At 43.3% G+C, this 27,929-nt stretch overlaps 1 protein-coding gene across 2 annotated transcripts in view; it reads right to left on the bottom strand.

Annotated features, from left to right (window-relative positions):
• Window positions 1-7,251, bottom strand: part of LOC137286498 (cytoplasmic tRNA 2-thiolation protein 1-like) — a 61,962-nt gene extending 54,711 nt beyond the window's left edge. The window contains exon 1 of one of the 2 annotated variants that reach the window (XM_067818401.1): window positions 7,032-7,251. In XM_067818401.1, the coding sequence (XP_067674502.1) occupies window positions 7,032-7,088 (57 nt within the window). In that variant the 5' untranslated portion in view covers window positions 7,089-7,251. The remainder of the gene's footprint in view (window positions 1-7,031) is intronic. The other variant, XM_067818402.1, reaches the window with a different exon arrangement.
• Between the last annotated feature and the right edge of the window lie 20,678 nt (window positions 7,252-27,929).

The raw sequence follows: 27,929 nt of genomic DNA, 5'->3' as shown, positions 1-27,929 counted from the left end.
TTCCACACCCAGGAGTCCATGCTTCAACACTGATACGCAAACAAGTTCCCCGCCTAGGTGTCAGTGCTTCAACACTGATTTACAGACATTTTCCCCACCTGGGTGTCCATATAAACAAGGATATATAACCGAGGATTTTAAGCACCATGCAAAGATGTGTTACGAATGCACTAATATAGAGAATGAAGATGAAAAAAAATTCACTATGTATTGTGCCCACACTAAATCTATGACTTTGCTAAGTGTTACACGCAATGTGGACTGCATTTCCATCCGCCCACATGATCAAAGATTCATTCCAAGATCAAAGATTCATTCCAAGCTCTACAGAAATTATCAAAACATACAGTTCTCTAAATTGTTAGTTCTCAGGACCTTCATACTGCCTAGAACGACACGTAAAACTAACAATAGGGGACCTCATGTCTGTGAGTCAAGGTAAAACCCTGGTAACCTCATTACAGTAACTTTAAACCCCTTTTAAAATACCATGCACTCACCAAGACAGGTGACAAACTTGGGTCTGTGTTATGCCCTGCACTTCCACAGGTAGAGGGGAAAAAAAAGAGCCTAAAGATGATAACCAAGATGAAATCGCTATCAGTCTCCAAGTGGGCCGGCAACATCCAGTCATTGTTATCTTACGTAACCAGTCATCTCTGCTAACAATAACTGACAGACCAACGTGGCATGGCAATTAGCTGTATTCAAAGTGGAGACTTGTACATGGTGGTTGACACTATCAGAGTCCTGGCGGACAGCCCAACATATGGCCACCTAATGATTTGCTGTCTTCTCATCTTCCTGATTCAATTTACAGACATCTAAGGAAGATTGAACAAGGACATTACAAGCATCTAGTCTTTGTTCAGCATAGAACAACAAACAGCAGGAATCCATTTCTCTCTGGACATGTTCTACCTGAATAAACAACAAGCAAAACATTCAACTGAACCTGAAAAATTGAAATTTTAATAATTCTTAACTGAACTGAAATCTAAACTGATGTTTGTTATGTTAACAGAGCAGATTCAGCCCCTCCACTCTGTGACACAAGCCCTTTGTACACCAGGACATGTTGGCTGGACATCCCCTGGGTCCAAACAGCCCCTACGGCAAAATAAACCAAGGCCCTCCTTGGCTTGGAAGGGGGTGGGTGAACAAGAGGCAACCACTTAACTAGCCATTATGAGATGCAAGTCTTGAGTCAAGGGGGTTTAATAACTAGCGCAGTCCAGAAGGCAATCATAGGATGTTGGAGTGCCCCGTAGGTTAAACGGCTGTCCCAGTAGCTGACCATAGATCACTGGTGGACTCCCTGATCATCTGGCAGGAACACATAACTACATGTGACAATGCAAACAATGAACTGTTGCTAATTACACCAGGAAGTCTGCTCCCATCTCATCTTGTTAGGCTTGGCACAATCTGCTTCACAAAACCGGGCAGTGCAAGGAGCACCAACATATCATGACAAAAATAACATTATCTGTGAAACCAATATTCACTCAAACTCAATTTATCCTTGTTTCATAACAGATATGACATGTGACTTCATGAAGACTGGAAGCATGAACTTCTAGCACGATCAATATGTCCTGATGGCTAGATGAATCGGGAGACTGTTACAGCGTCCACAACGGTCGGTCAATCATGAAAGTAAATATTAGCAGTGTCCCTGTCATGTTGTAATTTTATGTAAATTGAACTACAAAACAAAATGTAAACCAGTTTCTATTCAAAGTAACAAAACAAATGTATGGGGGACTACCAGATGATGGTTCAGACATGGTCACTGTGCAAACTTGAATGCAGTCAGTAATGGTATGTCTTCTGTCTTTTTCAGTGTATCAAATCCTGCAAGTTTCCTCTGTGTGGTGATTGAGCAACGAGGCTACAGTAACATACCCCACTTGTCTCAACTTGTTTCATCACACACAGAGTGTTGCACTAACAGCTGTCACAGAGCAGTTCCACACTAAACCTTCAACCACTGCCCAGTGTTTACAGGGCATTTGATAGAAACTTGGATAGAACTATTTGAAAATATAAAACATTTATTCAAATCCTATTAACTTTGATCAATTACTAGAATACTCTAGAAAATAATCATCAACCCTGACAATTACACAGAAACGCTGCACACATTAGAAAGAAGCTCACAGATGTTAGCAAGACATGAGGCACACCTCAAACAAAACCAGTCTCTTAACAGGCTAGATAATAGCTGGTCTGGTGAATCCGACCATTGTGTCATGATTGTGTTGTAATTGTGTCTTGGCTCTTCAGTCAGCTACCACCTCCCCCTGAACACTGCCATCTGCACCCCCACAATGCCGTGTTTTAACCCCTGACTCCCTCACAGCGGGGAGTCTCACCCTGCACACCTCTCACGGCACTACGACAAGATAGTTCGGCTGAAGAGCCTGCCAAGCTGACAATGTCAAGTAGAAAGCATGATCTAAGAGTTTAAGTAGACTTTCATTGCCCACTATGGCCTCAACACAGCCAAATGTTTCTATTTCTGTTGGAGTGTGCTCAGTGAAATATGCCTGTGTGGTTTCGATTGCTTTACAGTCTGACAGAGTGAACATGCAGCAGCTCAGTGTTTCCGCCATGCTTCTTGATACAATGAAAACTGCCAACATCAAAGTTATATCTAAACAAACTGTAACCAGGTAACTGCATGACACATTAGATAAGGCCAACATGTAGGTTTTCTCTAAATAAACTGCAAGTATGTCATTACTTGACATACTGGTCAGCACCAACATGTAACTTGGAAGTTTCTCTATACAAAATCTTCTAGAAGTTCCAGGAACCATGGATACTATTTGACTGAATATAAGGCAGCAGCAACAATCACTTATAAAAGACCTCAGCAAACCGCAGATATTTGTACCTTTATCATCTCATGTTGGCATAATTGATATCAGTAACCACCAGCAACATAGGTCATATTTGGGATGTCACTGTCTAGTAAAGTATGAAATATGTTGCATTTGACCACTTTCTAAATGGCATCGTGTAATCATAGCTTTAGGCCGTGGGAGCTGTGCCAATTCATACTTATCAGAGGGGTACACAAAGTATGCAGTCTAGACTACCAGTTGTCCAAATTTCATTTGGTGGAAGTCGCGGTGGCTGAGTGGGCTAGACAGCTGACTTTGTGTGCTAGCAATTAGGTGCCTGACTCTGAGGGTGTGGGTTCCCATCCTGGATGGGACTCAACCAAAAAAGTACTAGAGTTGTACTTTACTAGAAAGTGAAATCCTAAATATGATATGTTGCATTTGACCACTTTCTAAGTGGCATCGTGTAATCACAGTAATCACCTGGCTGAGATACTATTTATTTTAAAAAATCACTCTTCATTAGTTTTCAATGAAAACTGAACATCTCTGAACATGGTGCTGCCATTAGACTAGCAATGCAGCATTGTCATTACATTGTGACATCATAAACTTTATGACCTCATAGCATTGGAGTCATGTAACTGATACTGACAAACCATTGTGCAAAATCTATAGGCAAAATGACATCTCCCATGAGACAATGTTTGATCTCACATAAGTAATAGGTCACGTGGCACAGTTCTGGACGATAAAATCTCATATGTCATGATTAATGAAGCACATTCACAAGATCAAGAGCAAGTTTTTCAACATTACTGTTGAATGTTTACATCGACATTTGCCCCAGCAGCAAGCACATTCTAGACAGGTCATGTGATCTTCAACATTTTTCTGACAGCTTGATGTAACTAGCAATGACATCTGACCAGTCTGCCATGGGTTCCTGACCGAATCTTTCTCTTAGATAAAGAAATACCTATTCTTAAACCAGATTAACAAAACCCTTTTAACCACAGATGACAATTACTTATAAAAGTACATGAAATGGTAAATGAATGTACAAGAAAATTTGAACACGAGGCAACTAGCATTCATTCGCCAGCTATTCCCCCTAGCCTCCCACCTGAACAACATCAGCAGCAGACTAATATCCTCATCAAATCCCTGACTGTATAAATCAAAGTCATAAAGAGGATACTACACACACAAACAACAAATGAGAATAAATCCTCCCCAAATAAGAAGAGCACCTGCATAAATTGACCCTGAGGAACATACAGGGCGGGGCTGGGCCATTTACCTGAGTGAAGTATGTCTACATGATAAAGCAGGGCCATCCTACTTATCCCAACCCTTATCATCTATTGTGCTGCCCTGATTGGTCGGCCTATCCAGTTACCTCCCTTGATCCAAGACTTTCACAGCCGACCAGGGCAGGGCAAGGGGCCGAAGCGTGCCAGTCTTTGTTGGGGTGAAGTATGTATGACAGATTCACATCCCTCAGCATACAAGCCTACATAAACATGGTGGACACAGGAAGTAGTACACATATATAGCAGACTGGGGAGTAGAAAGCACTGTGCAGAAAATACTGCTGGTAATCTTACAAAAAAAAACATTGACATTAATGATGCTTTCTTAATTTCCATTCAGAATCAAAAAGCAGCATGGGTGGGATATTCTAAAGTGATTGGTACAGGTGCTGTTTAGTCCAGGACTTGGAAATCAAGGGATTCAGATTCTGACGCCATGCAACAGAATCTAAAGCAGATTAACTGTCATCAAAGGCCACCTGACAAGTACCATGTTACACAAGGGTACCTAGAAAAATTTACCTCACTTAATGTTTAATAACTCTTTTCAAGAGAAGATAACTATTACGACCCGTGTCGTCAGAAAGACACTCATTATTTCAACATCCCATCCAAACAAACAGGTATTAATACTTCAGCATCCATTTCATACAGACACAGCTATTGACAGCTATCAATACTTCCTCACAACATGCTGATCCAACTCTATGCTTAGAAAATGTCTTTTTGTAACTTCTAATGAAGACAATCTCCCTAGCAGGTCAAAATATCAAACATGAAAAAAAGACTTGTTTATCACTTACAGAAGCAACAACATTTTCTGACAATCAATCTCACTTGAACTCATGATTTTCAGATTGGAAGCCATACAATTTAACCAGCTAATCTTGGTCCACCCTTCAAAAAGTTTGATCTGTGGCCAAAGGGTGATGCCTGAAGATTAACATTAAAGAAACATGATGCACTAGTGCTGCATGTTACTAGAAAATGATACACTATGAAAAAAGAACATAGCAAAAGTAGAAAAATTGGCAATAACTGACCAAGTTCTTCTATTAACGAATGAAGAAGATGCTTGTCAAGAATCACCTGGTCCAACATAAATCAATATTTTTAAGACCATGCCGTGAACCAGTCCACATTCACAAGCAAATCAACTTATCCTGTCCTCAGTGCTACTGCACAAAGAATGTTTTGACTGATGAAAACTTCATAAAACAGTGAAATGTTGCCAAATTTGTTCACATTCTATAAAAGGCAGGAGATAGGGTAATAACACTTTCATCTTGGTTACACAGCTTTCATCCATCCTCATCAAGTGTAGTACATACCTCCTAGATTGCACACCATCACATGTGTGCAGTACTCCTCATTCATAATATGATTTAGCTTTTTTAAAGCAAAATATGTTGAAATGCTTTCAAAAACCAGCACAGGTGTATTTCACTTTCTACTACTGTTTATGAATACACAACAGTGCTTAAAAAGTGGTCAAACATAGCATATCCTTGAGACAACACTTTCTCAGTAAAGTAGAGATCATAGTACTTTTGTTGGATTGAGACCCATCAAAGAGTTGAACCCACACCTTCTGAGTAAGGCACCGAATCACCAGCACACTAACTCAGCTGCCTAAGTCTTTGAAGGGCATTTAGAAGTGAAATGATGAAGGAGTAAGCATTAACTCCGAAACATTGTGTTCTCATATAAAGAAGTTGATATCCATAAAATCTTCATTCTCAGCTGCCTAACCCACTAAGCCAACACAACCTCTGCAACGTTGAAAACTGACATTAGCGGTGCTGAAACAAGCCCTAAGTTAACAGAGACCAAAGTTTTCTCAGTCCATTGTTTACACTGAATAAACCCCAAAATCAGAGTTGGGCACTCCAGCCATCATTGCCAATCAATCCTATCAGTCACATGTATATTCTGTTCCACCTGATGAACAACTGACTTCCTCCTAATGCCCTGACATTACATTAATACCTACATCCACTGTTGTTAATCCCCTTGATGTATCCCTACATGTTGTTTTCAGCTGATTCCTGTTTGATGTATATAAGTCTGTTCTGTGCTGTACTTCACTGTTCAATGACAACGTTCAGGTTAGGGAAACCTACCTATCAGCCTAAAATAGGCTGAACAGGATATTACAAGCCAATATGCCTATTGTAGTACAGGCCAGTCAGGCTATATTTGAACACTGTCCTAAATATTTTACTTCCGCACAAAATGGTTGTATATGATCATAGAGATGAATAATAAATGGACCATGGACAAAATGGAAATTTGTATCATGTTCAGGAAAGGATGTGTCATCAAGAACATAATTTTAAATAGATATTTCCTTTTGACAACTAAATTGAATATCTCTGTTATTAATTTTCAGTGATAATTGTAAAAAATATTATAGATTTATATTTAATTAGCGATTTTAATCACATTTATTATGTGTTTAAAATATTCAAAAAAGGTTTTGAATGAAGACTTTAGAACATCAACACTTGAATGTTATGTTAACATCGTCATGCAGAAATTATGCACCACTTCATATTTATTAGACAAATTTCATAATTATAGGTCAGTCGGCCTTTAGCAAAATAGACAGAATGTAATATTCTGTTTGGCCTACTTGTACTAGGCCGGTCAGTAGGTTTCCCCAACCTGACGGTATGAGAACATCGAAACATGACATCACAACTTGCTTAGTATTCATCAACTTCTACAATGTCAACCAAACAGATCACACTTTACCACTGCTCTGCACTTCGCCTGTAAGATCTGTCAGTGAAATGTGATCGAAAACAGAACAGTGTAAACGAAATGCATACACTGTAGGAAAATACTTAAGGCTACATACTGTTTTGGGTCTTTTCAAAATCGCTGCTCTTTTACAAGATGAACAATTTACAGGCATGTCGAGAAATCTTGTCAAGGCCGAACGTACGTCAAATTAACCGACTACATATGCAACTCTTGTGTAACCTCGTGCGCCGATTGTTTTCTTCCGGTTTAAAGAATACAAGGTATCATTGGCTGCACGTTACATAGTCAGCCAATGGGCGTGCTTGATACATAGTGCGTCAGTGCCTTGAGGAGATTTCAACAAGGGAAGTCACTCTTCACAAGTCCCTTGGGAAGGTTTTCTCTTGCACCAGCCTCCGACAACACGAAAGGACAGCTCGAATAAAGAGTTGAACCTGTTTCTTCAGGGCAGCAATTTTGTACTTGATATAATAATATGTTTAAAAATTATGGGAAGAGCGAGTGGGGTCATTGGTTTTGTACAGGACATGCAGGGGGCACTTACTTTGTAAGAAACAGCCCAGAACCGTCTTGTTATACAATAAAGAAATTGTGATCCAGATACTCGTCTTCATTGATATTGCTGCCATTAGTTATGTAGGATGGATGGACTTAACCATACTGATCCAACTGTTCTGCAACGGCTGTGTGTTATGTAAAGATATATGTTTGTGTTGACGTTTTCAGTCCAGTTTTTTCAAATCTTTTAAAGGGGCACTGATGCGGAGCGAATAATGTTTCTCGCCAACTGTCTAATTACGGAACCAAACTGCAAATTGGTCAGCACCCACTCCTTCGACCGTGACGGACAAAGGAACTGGGCTCCTGTCCATATTAGCAGAATTTCTTCACCCAAAAGAGTCAGGAGGCCGGATGCCCATCATATGCCATTATTTAAAAATATCCATGGTATTCCTTGTCTGATCGTAACAAAATATCCCAGCAGTGTCGTTTTTTTTCGGATGCTTGGATGGTATAGTTACTCAATTTGACCCTATTTCTGTGTTTTTAACCTCGATATTTAATCATGTTACATGAAAATATGATGCTTGGATGGTATAGTTACTCAATTTGATCCCATTTCTCTGTTTTTAACCTTGATATTCAATTATGTTACATGAAAATATGGTGTCTACAGGCAGGTAGCAAGCCATTTGTTTCACTCCGGAAGATTGCAAAACTTCATATTTAGGTAATTTTGAGTGTTGGTTCAGCTGTGATAGCAAATATCATACGTAAATTTTGGTAGCTAGGGTAGCTACAATGGTTTATTATTTATGATAATAAAAACACACAGTTGATTTATTTGAATTCGTAAACAAGAAACGACGACTTTGCCTTTGGTAGAGAAATCTGAAAATTTTCTTACGTAAAAAAAACCCCCTTATTTCACCTATTTACCCAAGTACACAGCAAATGCCTGTATGTATTACTTATGTAACGAAATTCCGTTGGTATCCTCAAAACAGTTTCGGCCCATAAGTGTTTTCAGGCTGCATGCGACACAGAGATTACATCTTCCTTGCTGTAACTCGCGTTTGATGGTGTAAACCTACACGTGGTATTTGTCATCATTCTCGGGATGGTCAATTCATGAATTTATAACAGGTATAATTAGTAGTAACACCACTCAGGTTACTCAACAAAGGTTCCCATTTGGCATTTCTCCTGTCTGGAGTAAATACTCAACATTATAAATTAAAGTCTGTAATGGCAAATGTATTGTATGTTATGTAATATGTGCATGTAAGTGATGCAAGAGGGTTTATCAGCTGAGTTACAAAAACAAACATCGATCAAAGGATTAGCCGATAACACACTGATTGATTAATTACTTTTGTCAAAAGGTAGTGTGTGTAGATGACTACACCCTGTCGTACAGTGCGATTGTAAAAACAACATCCTCCCTTCAAAGAATTAACCACCCTTGTGTTGATTGATTGATTGCTCATTATTCGTTAACTTAATTACTTAGAATAGCGGACATCATACAATTAGTTGCCAGGTGTGCTATCTTGGGTGACCAGTGAGAGGTTTATCAGGTTTTCACCAACGAAAGACGTGAAACGATGTGTTACTTTTTTGCAAATTAGACAGTTGTGTAAGACACGCGACTCAGAGCAGGATTATTTACCAGCTGCAGATGAATGGAATACGATTTCTTTTACGTGGATATTGATGGATACATTCCTGAACAAGGTAGTAGCCTGACATTGTTGCTATGAAATTAGTCTGTTTTACATTCATTATTTGCATTTTGTTTTAATTTATTTGTTGTAGCATTCAGCAGAATCTATATGACAGAAAACACACACTAGATCGCGTATGTGTGTGAAATAGGATCCACATTGGCAATCTATACAATGTATAAATGTTGCTGTTATGTTAGAAATTTACTATGAGTATAAGCAGATCGTGTGTTCTTTCATTAATTTTCAAAATCATACAAATATGACATTAAACTAATAAGGGTTATGAGACAAAATATAGAGACGTACATTGGCTTCGGTATTTTCCCGTCCTAATAGTTTTTAACCATTTCTACCACTGGCAGATGATTAATCTTCAAAGTGTTTCATTTGTTTTCATAATACATTTGTAATGAAGTAAAAATGACTTCACCTCAGTTGATCTGTCTATAATTAAACTATCAGTTGCACATACGGACTGCGCAGCAGAGGTCACGAACCAGTCACGAATTCTGGGATATCATCCGGGCACTCACTGTAGAAAAACAATAACAAAAGTTTACACCAGTCCACGGAAATTGCTCCGCATCAGTGCCCCTTTAAGGGAAAACTAGTACTATTTTGTCATGAAAGCACACTGACACTTCTCATAGATGGGTGAGTGAGTTTAGTTTTACACCGCACTCAGCAGTATTCCAGCCATATGGCGGCGGTCTGTAAATAATCGAGTCTGGACCAGACAATCCAGTGACCAACAACATGAGCATCGATCTCCGCAACTGGGAGCCGGTGACACGTGTCAACCAAGTCAGCGAGCCTGGCCACCAGATCCCGTTAGTCGCCACATCTCATGGGATTCCGAGGTACGGAACAGGGAAGTGAAATACTGTTTCGTAAGTGTGTGTGTGTGTGTGTGTGTGCTGAGAAAGTGTACCTACACAGGTGTGTGTGTGTGTGTGTGTGTGCGTGCGTGCGTGCATGTGTGTGGCTGTGTGTGTGGCTCTGTGTGTGGCTCTGTGTGTGGCTCTGTGTGTGGCTGTGTGTGTGGCTCTGTGTGTGGCTGTGTGTGTGGCTCTGTGTGTGGCTGTGTGTGTGGCTGTGTGTGTGGCTGCCACGAAGGTGTATGAAGTATGGGCCCTGGACTCCAGATTGTCATAGCTGAGTCACGTGATGAGAATCATGAGCACCAGAACATTTCACAGGGGAGATAACCAAGTCAGCGAGCCTGGCCACCAGATCCCGTTAGTCGCCACATCTCATGGGATTCCGAGGTACGGAACAGGGAAGTGAAATACTGTTGCGTGCCTGCGTGCCTGCGTGCGTGCCTGCGTGCGTGCGTGCGTGCGTGCGTGCGTGCTAAAAGTGTAAATGTTTGTGACCGATTCATTACCTGTCTTGGTGTTGAAAAATCACTTTCTAAAGTGAGGTAGGTGTCAGAGGCGAAGGGTTAAAAACAAAAACAAAAATTAAGGGAAATCTCTAAGAAGAAATACTCTGCCCGCATTGTCGTTACGTGTACATAGCGTGCGTATGTCAATGACTGGAGTAAATCGTATCATGTTTGGACTGGCATCGGGAGCAAATACAGCATCGCATTCCCCAGTAAGAAGCCACCGAAATGTGCATCATATGTCCTGACAATTAGGTTTGGAATTTCATTTACAGAAACATATTTTAGTAAAACTCTGAATGGTATACAATGCAAAGAGAATGCTATTGACATGGAAAAGTTCGAACACGGGAGGGTATTCATGATTCATGTGATACTGGCAGACAAACAGTGTCTTTGTGTGACAATCGTTTATGTCCAACACGTAATGTAGTACAGGAGTTGTGCGGTTGTCAAAGTTCGTAAAATCCAACACTTAATGTAGTATAGGGATTGTGTGATTGTCAAAGTTCGCCATACCCAACATGTAAAGTACTGTAGGGGTTGTGTGTTTGTCAAAGTTCACCATACTCAACATGTAATATAGTATAGGGGTTCTGTGATTGTCAAAATTCACCATAACTAACACATCATGTAGTGCAGGAGTTTTGTGATTGTCACCATAACTAACACTTCATGCAGTATAGGGATTCTGTGATTGCCATAGTTCTTCATTACCAACACGTCATGTAGTGCAATTGTTTTGTGACTGTCCAAGTTACACCGGGGTTGGGTGATTATCAAAGTTAACCACACAAGACCAGTGGTTGTGTGAAGATAGTTCTTGATGTGACTCTAGACATCCAGTGATTAGGAAGCTTGACCCGAGTTACTGCAAGACAATAGTCACCAGTGCCTTTAATGCCATGGCCACCATTTTATTGCACACTGCCCCTCTACTATCTATTGCACACAGCCGCTCTAATGTGTATTGTCTCTATGTTGTGTATTGCACACTGCCGCTCTAGTGTGTATTGCCTCTATGTTGTGTATTGCACACTGCCGCTCTAGTGTGTACTGTCTCTATGTTGGGCATTGTACACAAGTGCTCTAGTGTATACTGTCTCTATATTGTGTATTGCACATCGCCCCTCTTGTGTGTATTGCCTCTATGTTGTGTATTGCACACTGCCGCTCTAGTGTGTACTGTCTGTATGTTGTGCATTGTACACAAGCGCTCTAATGTATACCGTCTATATATTGTGTATTGCACATCGCCCCTCTTGTGTCTATTGCCTCTATGTTGTGTATTGCACATCGTCCCGTTAGTGTGTACTGTCTCTATGTTATGCATTGCACACTGCCGCTCTAGTGTGTACTGTCTCTATGTTGTGTATTGCACACTGTCGCTCTAGTGTGTATTGACTCTATGTTGCATATTGCACACTACCGCTCTAGTGTGTACTGTCTCTATGTTGTGTACTGCACACTGCCGCTCTAGTGTGTACTGTCTGTATATTGTGTACTGCACACTGCCGCTCTAGTGTGGGCTGTCTCTATGTTGTGTATTGCACACTGTCGCTCTAGTGTGTATTGACTCTATGTTGCATATTACACACTACCGCTCTAGTGTGTACTGTCTCTATGTTGTGTACTGCACACTGCCGCTCTAGTGTGTACTGTCTGTATGTTGTGTACTGCACACTGCCGCTCTAGTGTGGGCAGTCTCTATGTTGTGTATTGCACACTGCCCCTATAGTGTGTACTGTCTCTATGTTGTGTCTACTGTCTCTATGTTGTGTATTGCACACTGCCCCTATAGTGTGTACTGTCTCTATGTTGTGTATTGCACACTGCCCCTATAGTGTGTACTGTCTCTATGTTGTGTATTGCACACTGCCCCTATAGTGTGTACTGTCTCTATGTTGTGTATTGCACACTGTCGCTCATGTGTGTACTGTCTCTATGTTGTGTATTGCACACTGCCCCTATAGTGTGCACTGTCTCTATGTTGTGTATTGCACACTGCCCCTATAGTGTGTACTGTCTCTATGTTGTGTATTGCACACTGCCCCTATAGTGTGTAGTGTCTCTATGTTGTGTACTGCACACTGCCTCTCTAGTATGTACTGTCTCTATCTTGTGTATTGCACACTGCCCCTATAGTGTGTACTGTCTCTATGTTGTGTATTGCACACTGCCGCTCTAGTGTGTACTGTCTCTATGTTGTGTATTGCACACTGCCCCTATAGTGTGTACTGTCTCTATGTTGTGTATTGCACAATGCCCCTATAGTGTGTACTGTCTCTATGTTGTGTATTGCACACTGCCCCTATAGTGTGTACTGTCTCTATGTTGTGTATTGCACACTGCCGCTCTAGTTTGGGCTGTCTCTATGTTGTGTATTGCACACTGCCCCTATAGTGTGTACTGTCTCTATGTTGTGTATTGCACACTGCCCCTATAGTGTGTACTGTCTCTATGTTGTGTATTGCACACTGCCCCTATAGTGTGTACTGTCTCTATGTTGTGTATTGCACACTGCCCCTATAGTGTGTACTGTCTCTATATTGTGTATTGCACACTGCCCCTATAGTGTGTACTGTCTCTATGTTGTGTATTGCACACTGCCCCTATAGTGTGTACTGTCTCTATGTTGTGTATTGCACACTGCCGCTCTAGTGTGTACTGTCTCTATGTTGTGTACTGCACACTGCCCCTATAGTGTGTACTGTCTCTATGTTGTGTACTGCACACTGCCGCTCTAGTGTGTACTGTCTGTATGTTGTGTACTGCACACTGCCGCTCTAGTGTGGGCTGTCTCTATGTTGTGTACTGCACACTGCCCCTATAGTGTGTACTGTCTCTATGTTGTGTATTGCACACTGCCCCTATAGTGTGTACTGTCTCTATGTTGTGTATTGCACACTGCCGCTCTAGTGTGTACTGTCTCTATGTTGTGTATTGCACACTGCCCCTATAGTGTGTACTGTCTCTATGTTGTGTATTGTACACTGCCCCTATAGTGTGTACTGTCTCTATGTTGTGTATTGCACACTGCCCCTATAGTGTGTACTGTCTCTATGTTGTGTATTGCACACTGCCCCTATAGTGTGTACTGTCTCTATGTTGTGTATTGCACACTGCCCCTATAGTGTGTACTGTCTCTGTGTTGTGTATTGCACACTGCCCCTATAGTGTGTACTGTCTCTATGTTGTGTATTGCACACTGCCGCTCTAGTGTGTACTGTCTCTATGTTGTGTATTGCACACTGCCCCTATAGTGTGCACTGTCTCTATGTTGTGTATTGCACACTGCCCCTATAGTGTGTACTGTCTCTATGTTGTGTATTGCACACTGCCCCTATAGTGTGTAGTGTCTCTATGTTGTGTACTGCACACTGCCTCTCTAGTGTGTACTGTCTCTATGTTGTGTATTGCACACTGCCCCTATAGTGTGTACTGTCTCTATGTTGTGTATTGCACACTGCCGCTCTAGTGTGTACTGTCTCTTTGTTGAGTATTGCACACTGCCCCTATAGTGTGTACTGTCTCTATGTTGTGTATTGCACACTGCCCCTATAGTGTGTACTGTCTCTATGTTGTGTATTGCACACTGCCCCTATAGTGTGTACTGTCTCTATGTTGTGTATTGCACACTGCCCCTATAGTGTGTACTGTCTCTATGTTGTGTACTGCACACTGCCCCTATAGTGTCTACTGTCTCTATGTTGTGTATTGCACACTGCCCCTATAGTGTGTACTGTCTCTATGTTGTGTATTGCACACTGCCCCTATAGTGTGTACTGTCTCTATGTTGTGTATTGCACACTGCCGCTCTAGTGTGTACTGTCTCTATGTTGTGTACTGCATACTGCCGCTCTAGTGTGTACTGTCTGTTTGTTGTTTACTGCACACTGCCGCTCTAGTGTGGGCTGTCTCTATGTTGTGTATTGCACACTGCCCCTATAGTGTGTACTGTCTCTATGTTGTGTATTGTACACTGGCACTCTTGTGTGGGCTATCTCTATGTTGTGTATTTCACACTGCCCCTATAGTGTGTACTGTCTCTATGTTGTGTATTGCACACTGTTGTGTATTGCACACTGCTGCTTTAGTGTTGGCTGTCTCTATGTTGTGTATTGCACACTGCCCCTATAGTGTGGGCTGTCTCTATGTTGTGTATTGCACACTGCCGCTCTAGTGTGTACTGTCTCTATGTTGTGTATTGCACACTGCCCCTATAGTGTGTACTGTCTCTATGCTGTGTATTGCACACTGCCCCTATATGTACTGTCTCTATGTTGTGTATTGCACACTGCCCCTATAGTGTGTACTGTCTCTATGTTGTGTATTCCACACTGCCCCTATAGTGTGTACTATCTCTGTGTTGTGTATTGCACACTGCCCCTATAGTGTGTACTGTCTCTATGTTGTGTATTGCACACTGCCCCTATAGTGTGTACTGTCTCTATGTTGTGTATTGCACACTGCCGCTCTAGTGTGTACTGTCTCTATGTTGAGTATTGCACACTGCCCCTATAGTGTGTACTGTCTCTATGTTGTGTATTGCACACTGCCCCTATAGTGTGTAGTGTCTCTATGTTGTGTACTGCACACTGCCTCTCTAGTGTGTACTGTCTCTATGTTGTGTATTGCACACTGCCCCTATCTTGTGTACTGTCTCTATGTTGTGTATTGCACACTGCCGCTCTAGTGTGTACTGTCTCTATGTTGAGTATTGCACACTGCCCCTATAGTGTGTACTGTCTCTATGTTGTGTATTGCACACTGCCCCTATAGTGTGTACTGTCTCTATGTTGTGTATTGCACACTGCCCCTATAGTGTCTACTGTCTCTATGTTGTGTATTGCACACTGCCCCTATAGTGTGTACTGTCTCTATGTTGTGTACTGCACACTGCCCCTATAGTGTCTACTGTCTCTATGTTGTGTATTGCACACTGCCCCTATAGTGTGTACTGTCTCTATGTTGTGTATTGCACACTGCCCCTATAGTGTGTACTGTCTCTTTGTTGTGTATTGCACACTGCCGCTCTAGTGTGTACTGTCTCTATGTTGTGTACTGCACACTGCCGCTCTAGTGTGTACTGTCTGTTTGTTGTTTACTGCACACTGCCGCTCTAGTGTGGGCTGTCTCTATGTTGTGTATTGCACACTGCCCCTATAGTCTGTACTGTCTCTATGTTGTGTATTGTACACTGGCACTCTTGTGTGGGCTATCTCTATGTTGTGTATTCCACACTGCCCCTATAGTGTGTACTGTCTCTATGTTGTGTATTGCACACTGTTGTGTATTGCACACTGCTGCTTTAGTGTTGGCTGTCTCTATGTTGTGTATTGCACACTGCCCCTATAGTGTGGGCTGTCTCTATGTTGTGTATTGCACACTGCCGCTCTAGTGTGTACTGTCTCTATGTTGTGTATTGCACACTGCCCCTATAGTGTGTACTGTCTCTATGCTGTGTATTGCACACTGCCCCTATATGTACTGTCTCTATGTTGTGTATTGCACACTGCCCCTATAGTGTGTACTGTCTCTATGTTGTGTATTCCACACTGCCCCTATAGTGTGTACTATCTCTGTGTTGTGTATTGCACACTGCCCCTATAGTGTGTACTGTCTCTATGTTGTGTATTGCACACTGCCCCTATAGTGTGTACTGTCTCTATGTTGTGTATTGCACACTGTCGCTCTAGTGTGGGCTGTCTCTATGTTGTGTATTGCACACTGCCCCTATAGTGTGTACTGTCTCTATGTTGTGTATTGCACACTGCCCCTATAGTGTGTACTGTCTCTATGTTGTGTATTGCACACTGCCGCTCTAGTGTGTACTGTCTCTATGTTGTGTATTGCACACTTCCGCTCTAGTGTGTACTGTCTCTATGTTGTGTACTGCACACTGCCCCTATAGTGTGTACTGTCTCTATGTTGTGTATTGCACACTGCCCCTATAGTGTGTACTGTCTCTATGTTGTGTATTGCACACTGCCCCTATAGTGTGTACTGTCTCTATGTTGTGTATTGCACACTGCCCCTATAGTGTGCACTGTCTCTATGTTGTGTATTGCACACTGCCCCTATAGTGTGTACTGTCTCTATGTTGTGTATTGTACACTGGCACTCTTGTGTGGGCTGTCTCTATGTTGTGTATTGCACACTGCCCCTATAGTGTGTACTGTCTCTATGTTGTGTATTGCACACTGTTGTGTATTGCACACTGCCGCTTTAGTGTGGGCTGTCTCTATGTTGTGTATTGCACACTGCCCCTATAGTGTGGGCTGTCTCTATGTTGTGTATTGCACACTGCCCCTATAGTGTGCACTGTCTCTATGTTGTGTATTGCACACTGCCCCTATAGTGTGTACTGTCTCTATGTTGTGTATTGTACACTGGCACTCTAGTGTGTACTGTCTCTATGTTGGGCATTGTACACAAGTGCTCTAGTGTATACTGTCTCTATTTTGTGTATTGCACATCGCCCCTCTTGTGTGTATTGCCTCTATGTTGTGTATTGCACACTGCCGCTCTAGTGTGTACTGTCTGTATGTTGTGCATTGTACACAAGCGCTCTAATATATACCGTCTATATATTGTGTATTGCACATCGCCCCTCTTGTGTGTATTGCCTCTATGTTGTGTATTGCACATCGTCCCGTTAGTGTGTACTGTCTCTATGTTATGCATTGCACACTGCCGCTCTAGTGTGTACTGTCTCTATGTTGTGTATTGCACACTGTCGCTCTAGTGTGTATTGACTCTATGTTGCATATTGCACACTACCGCTCTAGTGTGTACTGTCTCTATGTTGTGTACTGCACACTGCCGCTCTAGTGTGTACTGTCTGTATATTGTGTACTGCACACTGCCGCTCTAGTGTGGGCTGTCTCTATGTTGTGTATTGCATACTGTCGCTCTAGTGTGGGCTGTCTCTATGTTGTGTATTGCATACTGTCGCTCTAGTGTGTATTGACTCTATGTTGCATATTACACACTACCGCTCTAGTGTGTACTGTCTCTATGTTGTGTACTGCACACTGCCGCTCTAGTGTGTACTGTCTGTATGTTGTGTACTGCACACTGCCGCTCTAGTGTGGGCAGTCTCTATGTTGTGTATTGCACACTGCCCCTATAGTGTGTACTGTCTCTATGTTGTGTACTGCACACTGCCCCTATAGTGTGTACTGTCTCTATGTTGTGTATTGCACACTGCCCCTATAGTGTGTACTGTCTCTATGTTGTGTATTGCACACTGCCCCTATAGTGTGTACTGTCTCTATGTTGTGTATTGCACACTGCCCCTATAGTGTGTACTGTCTCTCTGTTGTGTATTGCACACTACCCCTATAGTGTGTACTGTCTCTATGTTGTGTATTGCACACTGCCCCTATAGTGTGTACTGTCTCTATGTTGTGTATTGCACACTGCCCCTATAGTGTGTACTGTCTCTATGTTGTGTATTGCACACTGTTGTGTATTGCACACTGCCGCTTTAGTGTGGGCTGTCTCTATGTTGTGTATTGCACACTGCCCCTATAGTGTGGGCTGTCTCTATGTTGTGTATTGCACACTGCCCCTATAGTGTGCACTGTCTCTATGTTGTGTATTGCACACTGCCCCTATAGTGTGTACTGTCTCTATGTTGTGTATTGTACACTGGCACTCTAGTGTGTACTGTCTCTGTGTTGGGCATTGTACACAAGTGCTCTAGTGTATACTGTCTCTATTTTGTGTATTGCACATCGCCCCTCTTGTGTGTATTGCCTCTATGTTGTGTATTGCACACTGCCGCTCTAGTGTGTACTGTCTGTATGTTGTGCATTGTACACAAGCGCTCTAATGTATACCGTCTATATATTGTGTATTGCACATCGCCCCTCTTGTGTCTATTGCCTCTATGTTGTGTATTGCACATCGTCCCGTTAGTGTGTACTGTCTCTATGTTATGCATTGCACACTGCCGCTCTAGTGTGTACTGTCTCTATGTTGTGTATTGCACACTGTCGCTCTAGTGTGTATTGACTCTATGTTGCATATTGCACACTACCGCTCTAGTGTGTACTGTCTCTATGTTGTGTACTGCACACTGCCGCTCTAGTGTGTACTGTCTGTATATTGTGTACTGCACACTGCGGCTCTAGTGTGGGCTGTCTCTATGTTGTGTATTGCATACTGTCGCTCTAGTGTGTATTGACTCTATGTTGCATATTACACACTACCGCTCTAGTGTGTACTGTCTCTATGTTGTGTACTGCACACTGCCGCTCTAGTGTGTACTGTCTGTATGTTGTGTACTGCACACTGCCGCTCTAGTGTGGGCAGTCTCTATATTGTGTATTGCACACTGCCCCTATAGTGTGTACTGTCTCTATGTTGTGTACTGCACACTGCCCCTATAGTGTGTACTGTCTCTATGTTGTGTATTGCACACTGCCCCTATAGTGTGTACTGTCTCTATGTTGTGTATTGCACACTGCCCCTATAGTGTGTACTGTCTCTATGTTGTGTATTGCACACTGCCCCTATAGTGTGTACTGTCTCTCTGTTGTGTATTGCACACTACCCCTATAGTGTGTACTGTCTCTATGTTGTGTATTGCACACTGCCCCTATAGTGTGTACTGTCTCTATGTTGTGTATTACACACTGCCCCTATAGTGTGTACTGTCTCTATGTTGTGTATTGCACACTGCCCCTATAGTGTCTACTGTCTCCATGTTGTGTATTGCACACTGCCCCTATAGTGTGTACTGTCTCTATGTTGTGTATTGCACACTGCCCCTATAGTGTGTACTGTCTCTATGTTGTGTATTGCACACTGCCCCTATAGTGTGTACTGTCTCTATGTTGTGTATTGCACACTGTCGCTCTAGTGTGTACTGTCTCTATGTTGTGTATTGCACACTGCCCCTATAGTGTGCACTGTCTCTATGTTGTGTATTGCACACTGCCCCTATAGTGTGTACTGTCTCTATGTTGTGTATTGCACACTGCCCCTATAGTGTGTAGTGTCTCAATGTTGTGTACTGCACACTGCCTCTCTAGTATGTACTGTCTCTATCTTGTGTATTGCACACTGCCCCTATAGTGTGTACAGTCTCTATGTTGTGTATTGCACACTGCCGCTCTAGTGTGTACTGTCTCTATGTTGTGTATTGCACACTGCCCCTATAGTGTGTACTGTCTCTATGTTGTGTATTGCACACTGCCCCTATAGTGTGTACTGTCTCTATGTTGTGTATTGCACACTGCCCCTATAGTGTGTACTGTCTCTATGTTGTGTATTGCACACTGCCGCTTTAGTTTGGGCTGTCTCTATGTTGTGTATTGCACACTGCCCCTATAGTGTGTACTGTCTCTATGTTGTGTATTGCACACTGCCCCTATAGTGTGTACTGTCTCTATGTTGTGTATTGCACACTGCCCCTATAGTGTGTACTGTCTCTATGTTGTGTATTGCACACTGCCCCTATAGTGTGTACTGTCTCTATGTTGTGTATTGCACACTGCCCCTATAGTGTGTGGTGTCTCTATGTTGTGTATTGCACACTGCCCCTATAGTGTGTACTGTCTCTGTGTTGTGTATTGCACACTGCCCCTATAGTGTGTACTGTCTCTATGTTGTGTATTGCACACTGCCGCTCTAGTGTGTACTGTCTCTATGTTGTGTATTGCACACTGCCCCTATAGTGTGTACTGTCTCTATGTTGTGTATTGCACACTGCCCCTATAGTGTGTACTGTCTCTATGTTGTGTACTGCACACTGCCCCTATAGTGTGTAGTGTCTCTATGTTGTGTACTGCACACTGCCTCTCTAGTGTGTACTGTCTCTATGTTGTGTATTGCACACTGCCCCTATAGTGTGTACTGTCTCTATGTTGTGTATTGCACACTGCCGCTCTAGTGTGTACTGTCTCTATGTTGAGTATTGCACACTGCCCCTATAGTGTGTACTGTCTCTATGTTGTGTATTGCACACTGCCCCTATAGTGTGTACTGTCTCTATGTTGTGTATTGCACACTGCCCCTATAGTGTGTACTGTCTCTATGTTGTGTATTGCACACTGCCCCTATAGTGTGTACTGTCTCTATGTTGTGTACTGCACACTGCCCCTATAGTGTCTACTGTCTCTATGTTGTGTATTGCACACTGCCCCTATAGTGTGTACTGTCTCTATGTTGTGTATTGCACACTGCCCCTATAGTGTGTACTGTCTCTATGTTGTGTATTGCACACTGCCGCTCTAGTGTGTACTGTCTCTATGTTGTGTACTGCACACTGCCGCTCTAGTGTGTACTGTCTGTTTGTTGTTTACTGCACACTGCCGCTCTAGTGTGGGCTGTCTCTATGTTGTGTATTGCACACTGCCCCTATAGTGTGTACTGTCTCTATGTTGTGTATTGTACACTGGCACTCTTGTGTGGGCTATCTCTATGTTGTGTATTCCACACTGCCCCTATAGTGTGTACTGTCTCTATGTTGTGTATTGCACACTGTTGTGTATTGCACACTGCTGCTTTAGTGTTCGCTGTCTCTATGTTGTGTATTGCACACTGCCCCTATAGTGTGGGCTGTCTCTATGTTGTGTATTGCACACTGCCGCTCTAGTGTGTACTGTCTCTATGTTGTGTATTGCACACTGCCCCTATAGTGTGTACTGTCTCTATGCTGTGTATTGCACACTGCCCCTATATGTACTGTCTCTATGTTGTGTATTGCACACTGCCCCTATAGTGTGTACTGTCTCTATGTTGTGTATTCCACACTGCCCCTATAGTGTGTACTATCTCTGTGTTGTGTATTGCACACTGCCCCTATAGTGTGTACTGTCTCTATGTTGTGTATTGCACACTGCCCCTATAGTGTGTGCTGTCTCTATGTTGTGTATTGCACACTGTCGCTCTAGTGTGGGCTGTCTCTATGTTGTGTATTGCACACTGCCCCTATATTGTGTACTGTCTCTATGTTGTGTATTGCACACTGCCCCTATAGTGTGTACTGTCTCTATGTTGTGTATTGCACACTGCCCCTATAGTGTGTACTGTCTCTATGTTGTGTACTGCACACTGCCCCTATAGTGTGTACTGTCTCTATTTTGTGTATTGCACACTGCCCCTATAGTGTGTACTGTCTCTATGTTGTGTATTGCACACTTCCGCTCTAGTGTGTACTGTCTCTATGTTGTGTACTGCACACTGCCCCTATAGTGTGTACTGTCTCTATGTTGTGTATTGCACACTGCCCCTATAGTGTGTACTGTCTCTATGTTGTGTATTGCACACTGCCCCTATAGTGTGTACTGTCTCTATGTTGTGTATTGCACACTGCCCCTATAGTGTGTACTGTCTCTATGTTGTGTATTGCACACTGCCCCTATAGTGTGTACTGTCTCTATGTTGTGTACTACACACTGCCGCTCTAGTGTGTACTGTCTGTTTGTTGTTTACTGCACACTGCCGCTCTAGTGTGGGCTGTCTCTATGTTGTGTATTGCCCACTGCCCCTATAGTGTGTACTGTCTCTATGTTGTGTATTGCACACTGCCCCTATAGTGTGCACTGTCTCTATGTTGTGTATTGCACACTGCCCCTATAGTGTGTACTGTCTCTATGTTGTGTATTGTACACTGGCACTCTTGTGTGGGCTGTCTCTATGTTGTGTATTGCACACTGCCCCTATAGTGTGTACTGTCTCTATGTTGTGTATTGCACACTGTTGTGTATTGCACACTGCCGCTTTAGTGTGGGCTGTCTCTATGTTGTGTATTGCACACTGCCCCTATAGTGTGGGCTGTCTCTATGTTGTGTATTGCACACTGCCCCTATAGTGTGCACTGTCTCTATGTTGTGTATTGTACACTGCCCCTATAGTGTGTACTGTCTCTATGTTGTGTATTGTACACTGGCACTCTTGTGTGGGCTGTCTCTATGTTGTGTATTGCACACTGCCCGTATAGTGTGTACTGTCTCTATGTTGTGTATTGCACACTGTTGTGTATTGCACACTGCCGCTTTAGTGTGGGCTGTCTCTATGTTGTGTATTGCACACTGCCCCTATAGTGTGTACTGTCTCTATGTTGTGTATTGCACACTGCCCCTATAGTGTGTACTGTCTCTATGTTGTGTATTGCACACTGCCCCTATAGTGTGTACTGTCTCTATGTTGTGTATTGCACACTGCCCCTATAGTGTGTACTGTCTCTATGTTGTGTATTGCACACTGCCCCTATAGTGTCTACTGTCTCTATGTTGTGTATTGCACACTGCCCCTATAGTGTGTACTGTCTCTATGTTGTGTATTGCACACTGCCCCTATAGTGTGTACTGTCTCTATGTTGTGTATTGCACACTGCCCCTATAGTGTGTACTGTCTCTATGTTGTGTATTGCACACTGCCGCTCTAGTGTGGGCTGTCTCTATGTTGTGTATTGCACACTGCCCCTATAGTGTGTACTGTCTCTATGTTGTGTATTGCACACTGTCGCTCTAGTGTGGGCTGTCTCTATGTTGTGTATTGCACACTGCCCCTATAGTGTGTACTGTCTCTATGTTGTGTATTGCACACTGCCGCTCTGGTGTGTACTGTCTGTATGTTGTGTATTGCACACTGCCCCTATAGTGTGGGCTGTCTCTATGTTGTGTACTGCACACTGCCCCTATAGTGTGTACTGTCTCTATGTTGTCTATTGCACACTGCCCCTATAGTGTGTACTGTCTCTATGTTGTGTATTCCACACTGCCGCTCTAGTGTGGGCTGTCTCTATGTTGTGTATTGCACACTGCCCCTATAGTGTGTACTGTCTCTATGTTGTGTATTGCACACTGCCCCTATAGTGTGTACTGTCTCTATGTTGTGTATTGCACACTGCCGCTCTAGTGTGTACTGTCTCTATGTTGTGTATTGCACACTGCCCCTATAGTGTGGGCTGTCTCTATGCTGTGTATTGCACACTGCCCCTATAGTGTGTACTGTCTCTATGTTGTGTATTGCACACTGCCGCTCTAGTGTGTACTGTCTGTTTGTTGTTTACTGCACACTGCCGCTCTAGTGTGGGCTGTCTCTATGTTGTGTATTGCACACTGCCCCTATAGTGTGTACTGTCTCTATGTTGTGTATTGCACACTGTTGTGTATTGCACACTGCCGCTTTAGTGTGGGCTGTCCCCATGTTGTGTATTGCACACTGCCCCTATAGTGTGGGCTGTCTCTATGTTGTGTATTGCACACTGCCCCTATAGTGTGTACTGTCTCTATGTTGTCTCTTGCACACTGCCCCTATAGTGTGTACTGTCTCTATGTGTTGTTTTGCACACTGCCGCTCTAGTGTGGGCTGTCTCTATGTTGTGTATTGCACACTGCCCCTATAGTGTGTACTGTCTCTGTGTTGTGTATTGCACACTGCCCCTATAGTGTGTACTGTCTCTATGTTGTGTATTGCACACTGTCGCTCTAGTGTGGGCTGTCTCTATGCTGTGTATTGCACACTGCCCCTATAGTGTGTACTGTCTCTATGTTGTGTATTGCACACTTCCGCTCTAGTGTGGGCTGTCTCTATGTTGTGTACTGCACACTGCCCCTATAGTGTGTACTGTCTCTATGTTGTGTATTGCACACTGCCGCTCTAGTGTGTACTGTCTCTATGTTGTGTACTGCACACTGCCGCTCTAGTGTGTACTGTCTGTTTGTTGTTTACTGCACACTGCCGCTCTAGTGTGGGCTGTGTCTATGTTGTGTATTGCACACTGCCCCTATAGTGTGTACTGTCTCTATGTTGTGTATTGTACACTGGCACTCTTGTGTGGGCTGTCTCTATGTTGTGTATTGCACACTGCCCCTATAGTGTGTACTGTCTCTATGTTGTGTATTGCACACTGTTGTGTATTGCACACTGCCGCTTTAGTGTGGGCTGTCTCTATGTTGTGTATTGCACACTGCCCCTATAGTGTGCACTGTCTCTATGTTGTGTATTGCACACTGCCGCTCTAGTGTGGGCTGTCTCTATGTTGTGTATTACACACTGCCCCTATAGTGTGTACTGTCTCTGTGTTGTGTATTGCACACTGTCGCTCTAGTGTGGGCTGTCTCTATGTTGTGTATTGCACACTGCCCCTATAGTGTGTACTGTCTCTATGTTGTGTATTGCACACTGCCGCTCTAGTGTGTACTGTCTGTATGTTGTGTATTGCACACTGCCCCTATAGTGTGGGCTGTCTCTATGTTGTGTACTGCACACTGCCCCTATAGTGTGTACTGTCTCTATGTTGTCTATTGCACACTGCCCCTATAGTGTGTACTGTCTCTATGTTGTGTATTGCACACTGCCGCTCTAGTGTGGGCTGTCTCTATGTTGTGTATTGCACACTGCCCCTATAGTGTGTACTGTCTCTATGTTGTGTATTGCACACTGCCCCTATAGTGTGTACTGTCTCTATGTTGTGTATTGCACACTGCCGCTCTAGTGTGTACTGTCTCTATGTTGTGTATTGCACACTGCCCCTATAGTGTGGGCTGTCTCTATGCTGTGTATTGCACACTGCCCCTATAGTGTGTACTGTCTCTATGTTGTGTATTGCACACTGCCGCTCTAGTGTGTACTGTCTGTTTGTTGTTTACTGCACACTGCCGCTCTAGTGTGGGCTGTCTCTATGTTGTGTATTGCACACTGTTGTGTATTGCACACTGCCCCTATAGTGTGTACTGTCTCTATGTTGTGTATTGCACACTGTTGTGTATTGCACACTGCCGCTTTAGTGTGGGCTGTCTCTATGTTGTGTATTGCACACTGCCCCTATAGTGTGGGCTGTCTCTATGTTGTGTATTGCACACTGCCCCTATAGTGTGTACTGTCTCTATGTTGTCTATTGCACACTGCCCCTATAGTGTGTACTGTCTCTATGTTGTGTTTTGCACACTGCCGCTCTAGTGTGGGCTGTCTCTATGTTGTGTATTGCACACTGCCCCTATAGTGTGTACTGTCTCTATCTTGTGTATTGCACACTGCCCCTATAGTGTGTACTGTCTCTATGTTGTGTATTGCACACTGTCGCTCTAGTGTGGGCTGTCTCTATGCTGTGTATTGCACACTGCCCCTATAGTGTGTACTGTCTCTATGTTGTGTATTGCACACTTCCGCTCTAGTGTGTACTGTCTCTATGTTGTGTACTGCACACTGCCCCTATAGTGTGTACTGTCTCTATGTTGTGTATTGCACACTGCCCCTATAGTGTGTACTGTCTCTATGTTGTGTATTGCACACTGCCGCTCTAGTGTGTACTGTCTCTATGTTGTGTACTGCACACTGCCGCTCTAGTGTGTACTGTCTGTTTGTTGTTTATTGCACACTGCCGCTCTAGTGTGGGCTGTCTCTATGTTGTGTATTGCACACTGCCCCTATAGTGTGTACTGTCTCTATGTTGTGTATTGTACACTGGCACTCTTGTGTGGGCTGTCTCGATGTTGTGTATTGCACACTGCCCCTATAGTGTGTACTGTCTCTATGTTGTGTATTGCACACTGTTGTGTATTGCACACTGCTGCTTTAGTGTGGGCTGTCTCTATGTTGTGTATTGCACACTGCCCCTATAGTGTGGGCTGTCTCTATGTTGTGTATTGCACACTGCCGCTCTAGTGTGTACTGTCTCTATGTTGTGTATTGCACACTGCCCCTATAGTGTGTACTGTCTCTATGCTGTGTATTGCACACTGCCCCTATATGTAGTGTCTCTATGCTGTGTATTGCACACTGCCCCTATAGTGTGTACTGTCTCTATGCTGTGTATTGCACACTGCCCCTATAGTGTGTACTGTCTCTATGTTGTGTATTGCACACTGCCGCTCTAGTGTGTACTGTCTGTTTGTTGTTTACTGCACACTGCCGCTCTAGTGTGGGCTGTCTCTATGTTGTGTATTGCACACTGCCCCTATAGTGTGTACTGTCTCTATGTTGTGTATTGCACACTGCCCCTATAGTGTGTACTGTCTCTATGTTGTGTATTGCACACTGCCCCTATACTGTGTACTGTCTCTATGTTGTGTTTTGCACACTGCCGCTCTAGTGTGTACTGTCTGTTTGTTGTTTACTGCACACTGCCGCTCTAGTGTGGGCTGTCTCTATGTTGTGTATTGCCCACTGCCCCTATAGTGTGTACTGTCTCTATGTTGTGTATTGCACACTGCCCCTATAGTGTGCACTGTCTCTATGTTGTGTATTGCACACTGCCCCTATAGTGTGTACTGTCTCTATGTTGTGTATTGCACACTGCCGCTCTAGTGTGCACTGTCTCTATGTTGTGTACTGCACACTGCCACTATAGTGTGTACTGTCTCTATGTTGTGTATTGCACACTGCCGCTCTAGTGTGTACTGTCTCTATGTTGTGTATTGCACACTTCCGCTCTAGTGTGTACTGTCTCTATGTTGTGTACTGCACACTGCCCCTATAGTGTGTACTGTCTCTATGTTGTGTATTGCACACTGCCCCTATAGTGTGTACTGTCTCTATGTTGTGTATTGCACACTGCCCCTATAGTGTGTACTGTCTCTATGTTGTGTATTGCACACTGCCCCTATAGTGTGTACTGTCTCTATGTTGTGTACTGCACACTGCTGCTCTAGTGTGTACTGTCTGTTTGTTGTTTACTGCACACTGCCGCTCTAGTGTGGGCTGTCTCTATGTTGTGTATTGCCCACTGCCCCTATAGTGTGTACTGTCTCTATGTTGTGTATTGCACACTGCCCCTATAGTGTGCACTGTCTCTATGTTGTGTATTGCACACTGCCCCTATAGTGTGTACTGTCTCTATGTTGTGTATTGCACACTGTTGTGTATTGCACACTGCCCCTATAGTGTGGGCTGTCTCTATGTTGTGTATTGCACACTGCCCCTATAGTGTGGGCTGTCTCTATGTTGTGTATTGCACACTGCCGCTCTAGTGTGTACTGTCTCTATGTTGTGTATTGCACACTGCCCCTATAGTGTGTACTGTCTCTATGTTGTGTATTGCACACTGCCCCTATATGTACTGTCTCTATGTTGTGTATTGCACACTGCCCCTATAGTGTGTACTGTCTCTATGTTGTGTATTGCACACTGTCGCTCTAGTGTCGGCTGTCTCTATGTTGTGTATTGCACACTGCCCCTATAGTGTGTACTGTCTCTATGTTGTGTATTGCACACTGCCCCTATAGTGTGTACTGTCTCTATGTTGTGTATTGCACACTGCCGCTCTAGTGTGTACTGTCTCTATGTTGTGTACTGCACACTGCCCCTATAGTGTGTACTGTCTCTATGTTGTGTATTGCACACTGCCCCTATAGTGTGTACTGTCTCTATGTTGTGTATTACACACTGCCCCTATAGTGTGTACTGTCTCTAT

The sequence above is a fragment of the Haliotis asinina genome, chromosome 6, assembly GCF_037392515.1.
Source record: "Haliotis asinina isolate JCU_RB_2024 chromosome 6, JCU_Hal_asi_v2, whole genome shotgun sequence".
Classification (NCBI taxonomy): domain Eukaryota; kingdom Metazoa; phylum Mollusca; class Gastropoda; order Lepetellida; family Haliotidae; genus Haliotis; species Haliotis asinina.
This window is presented reverse-complemented; position numbering and strand designations above follow the sequence as displayed.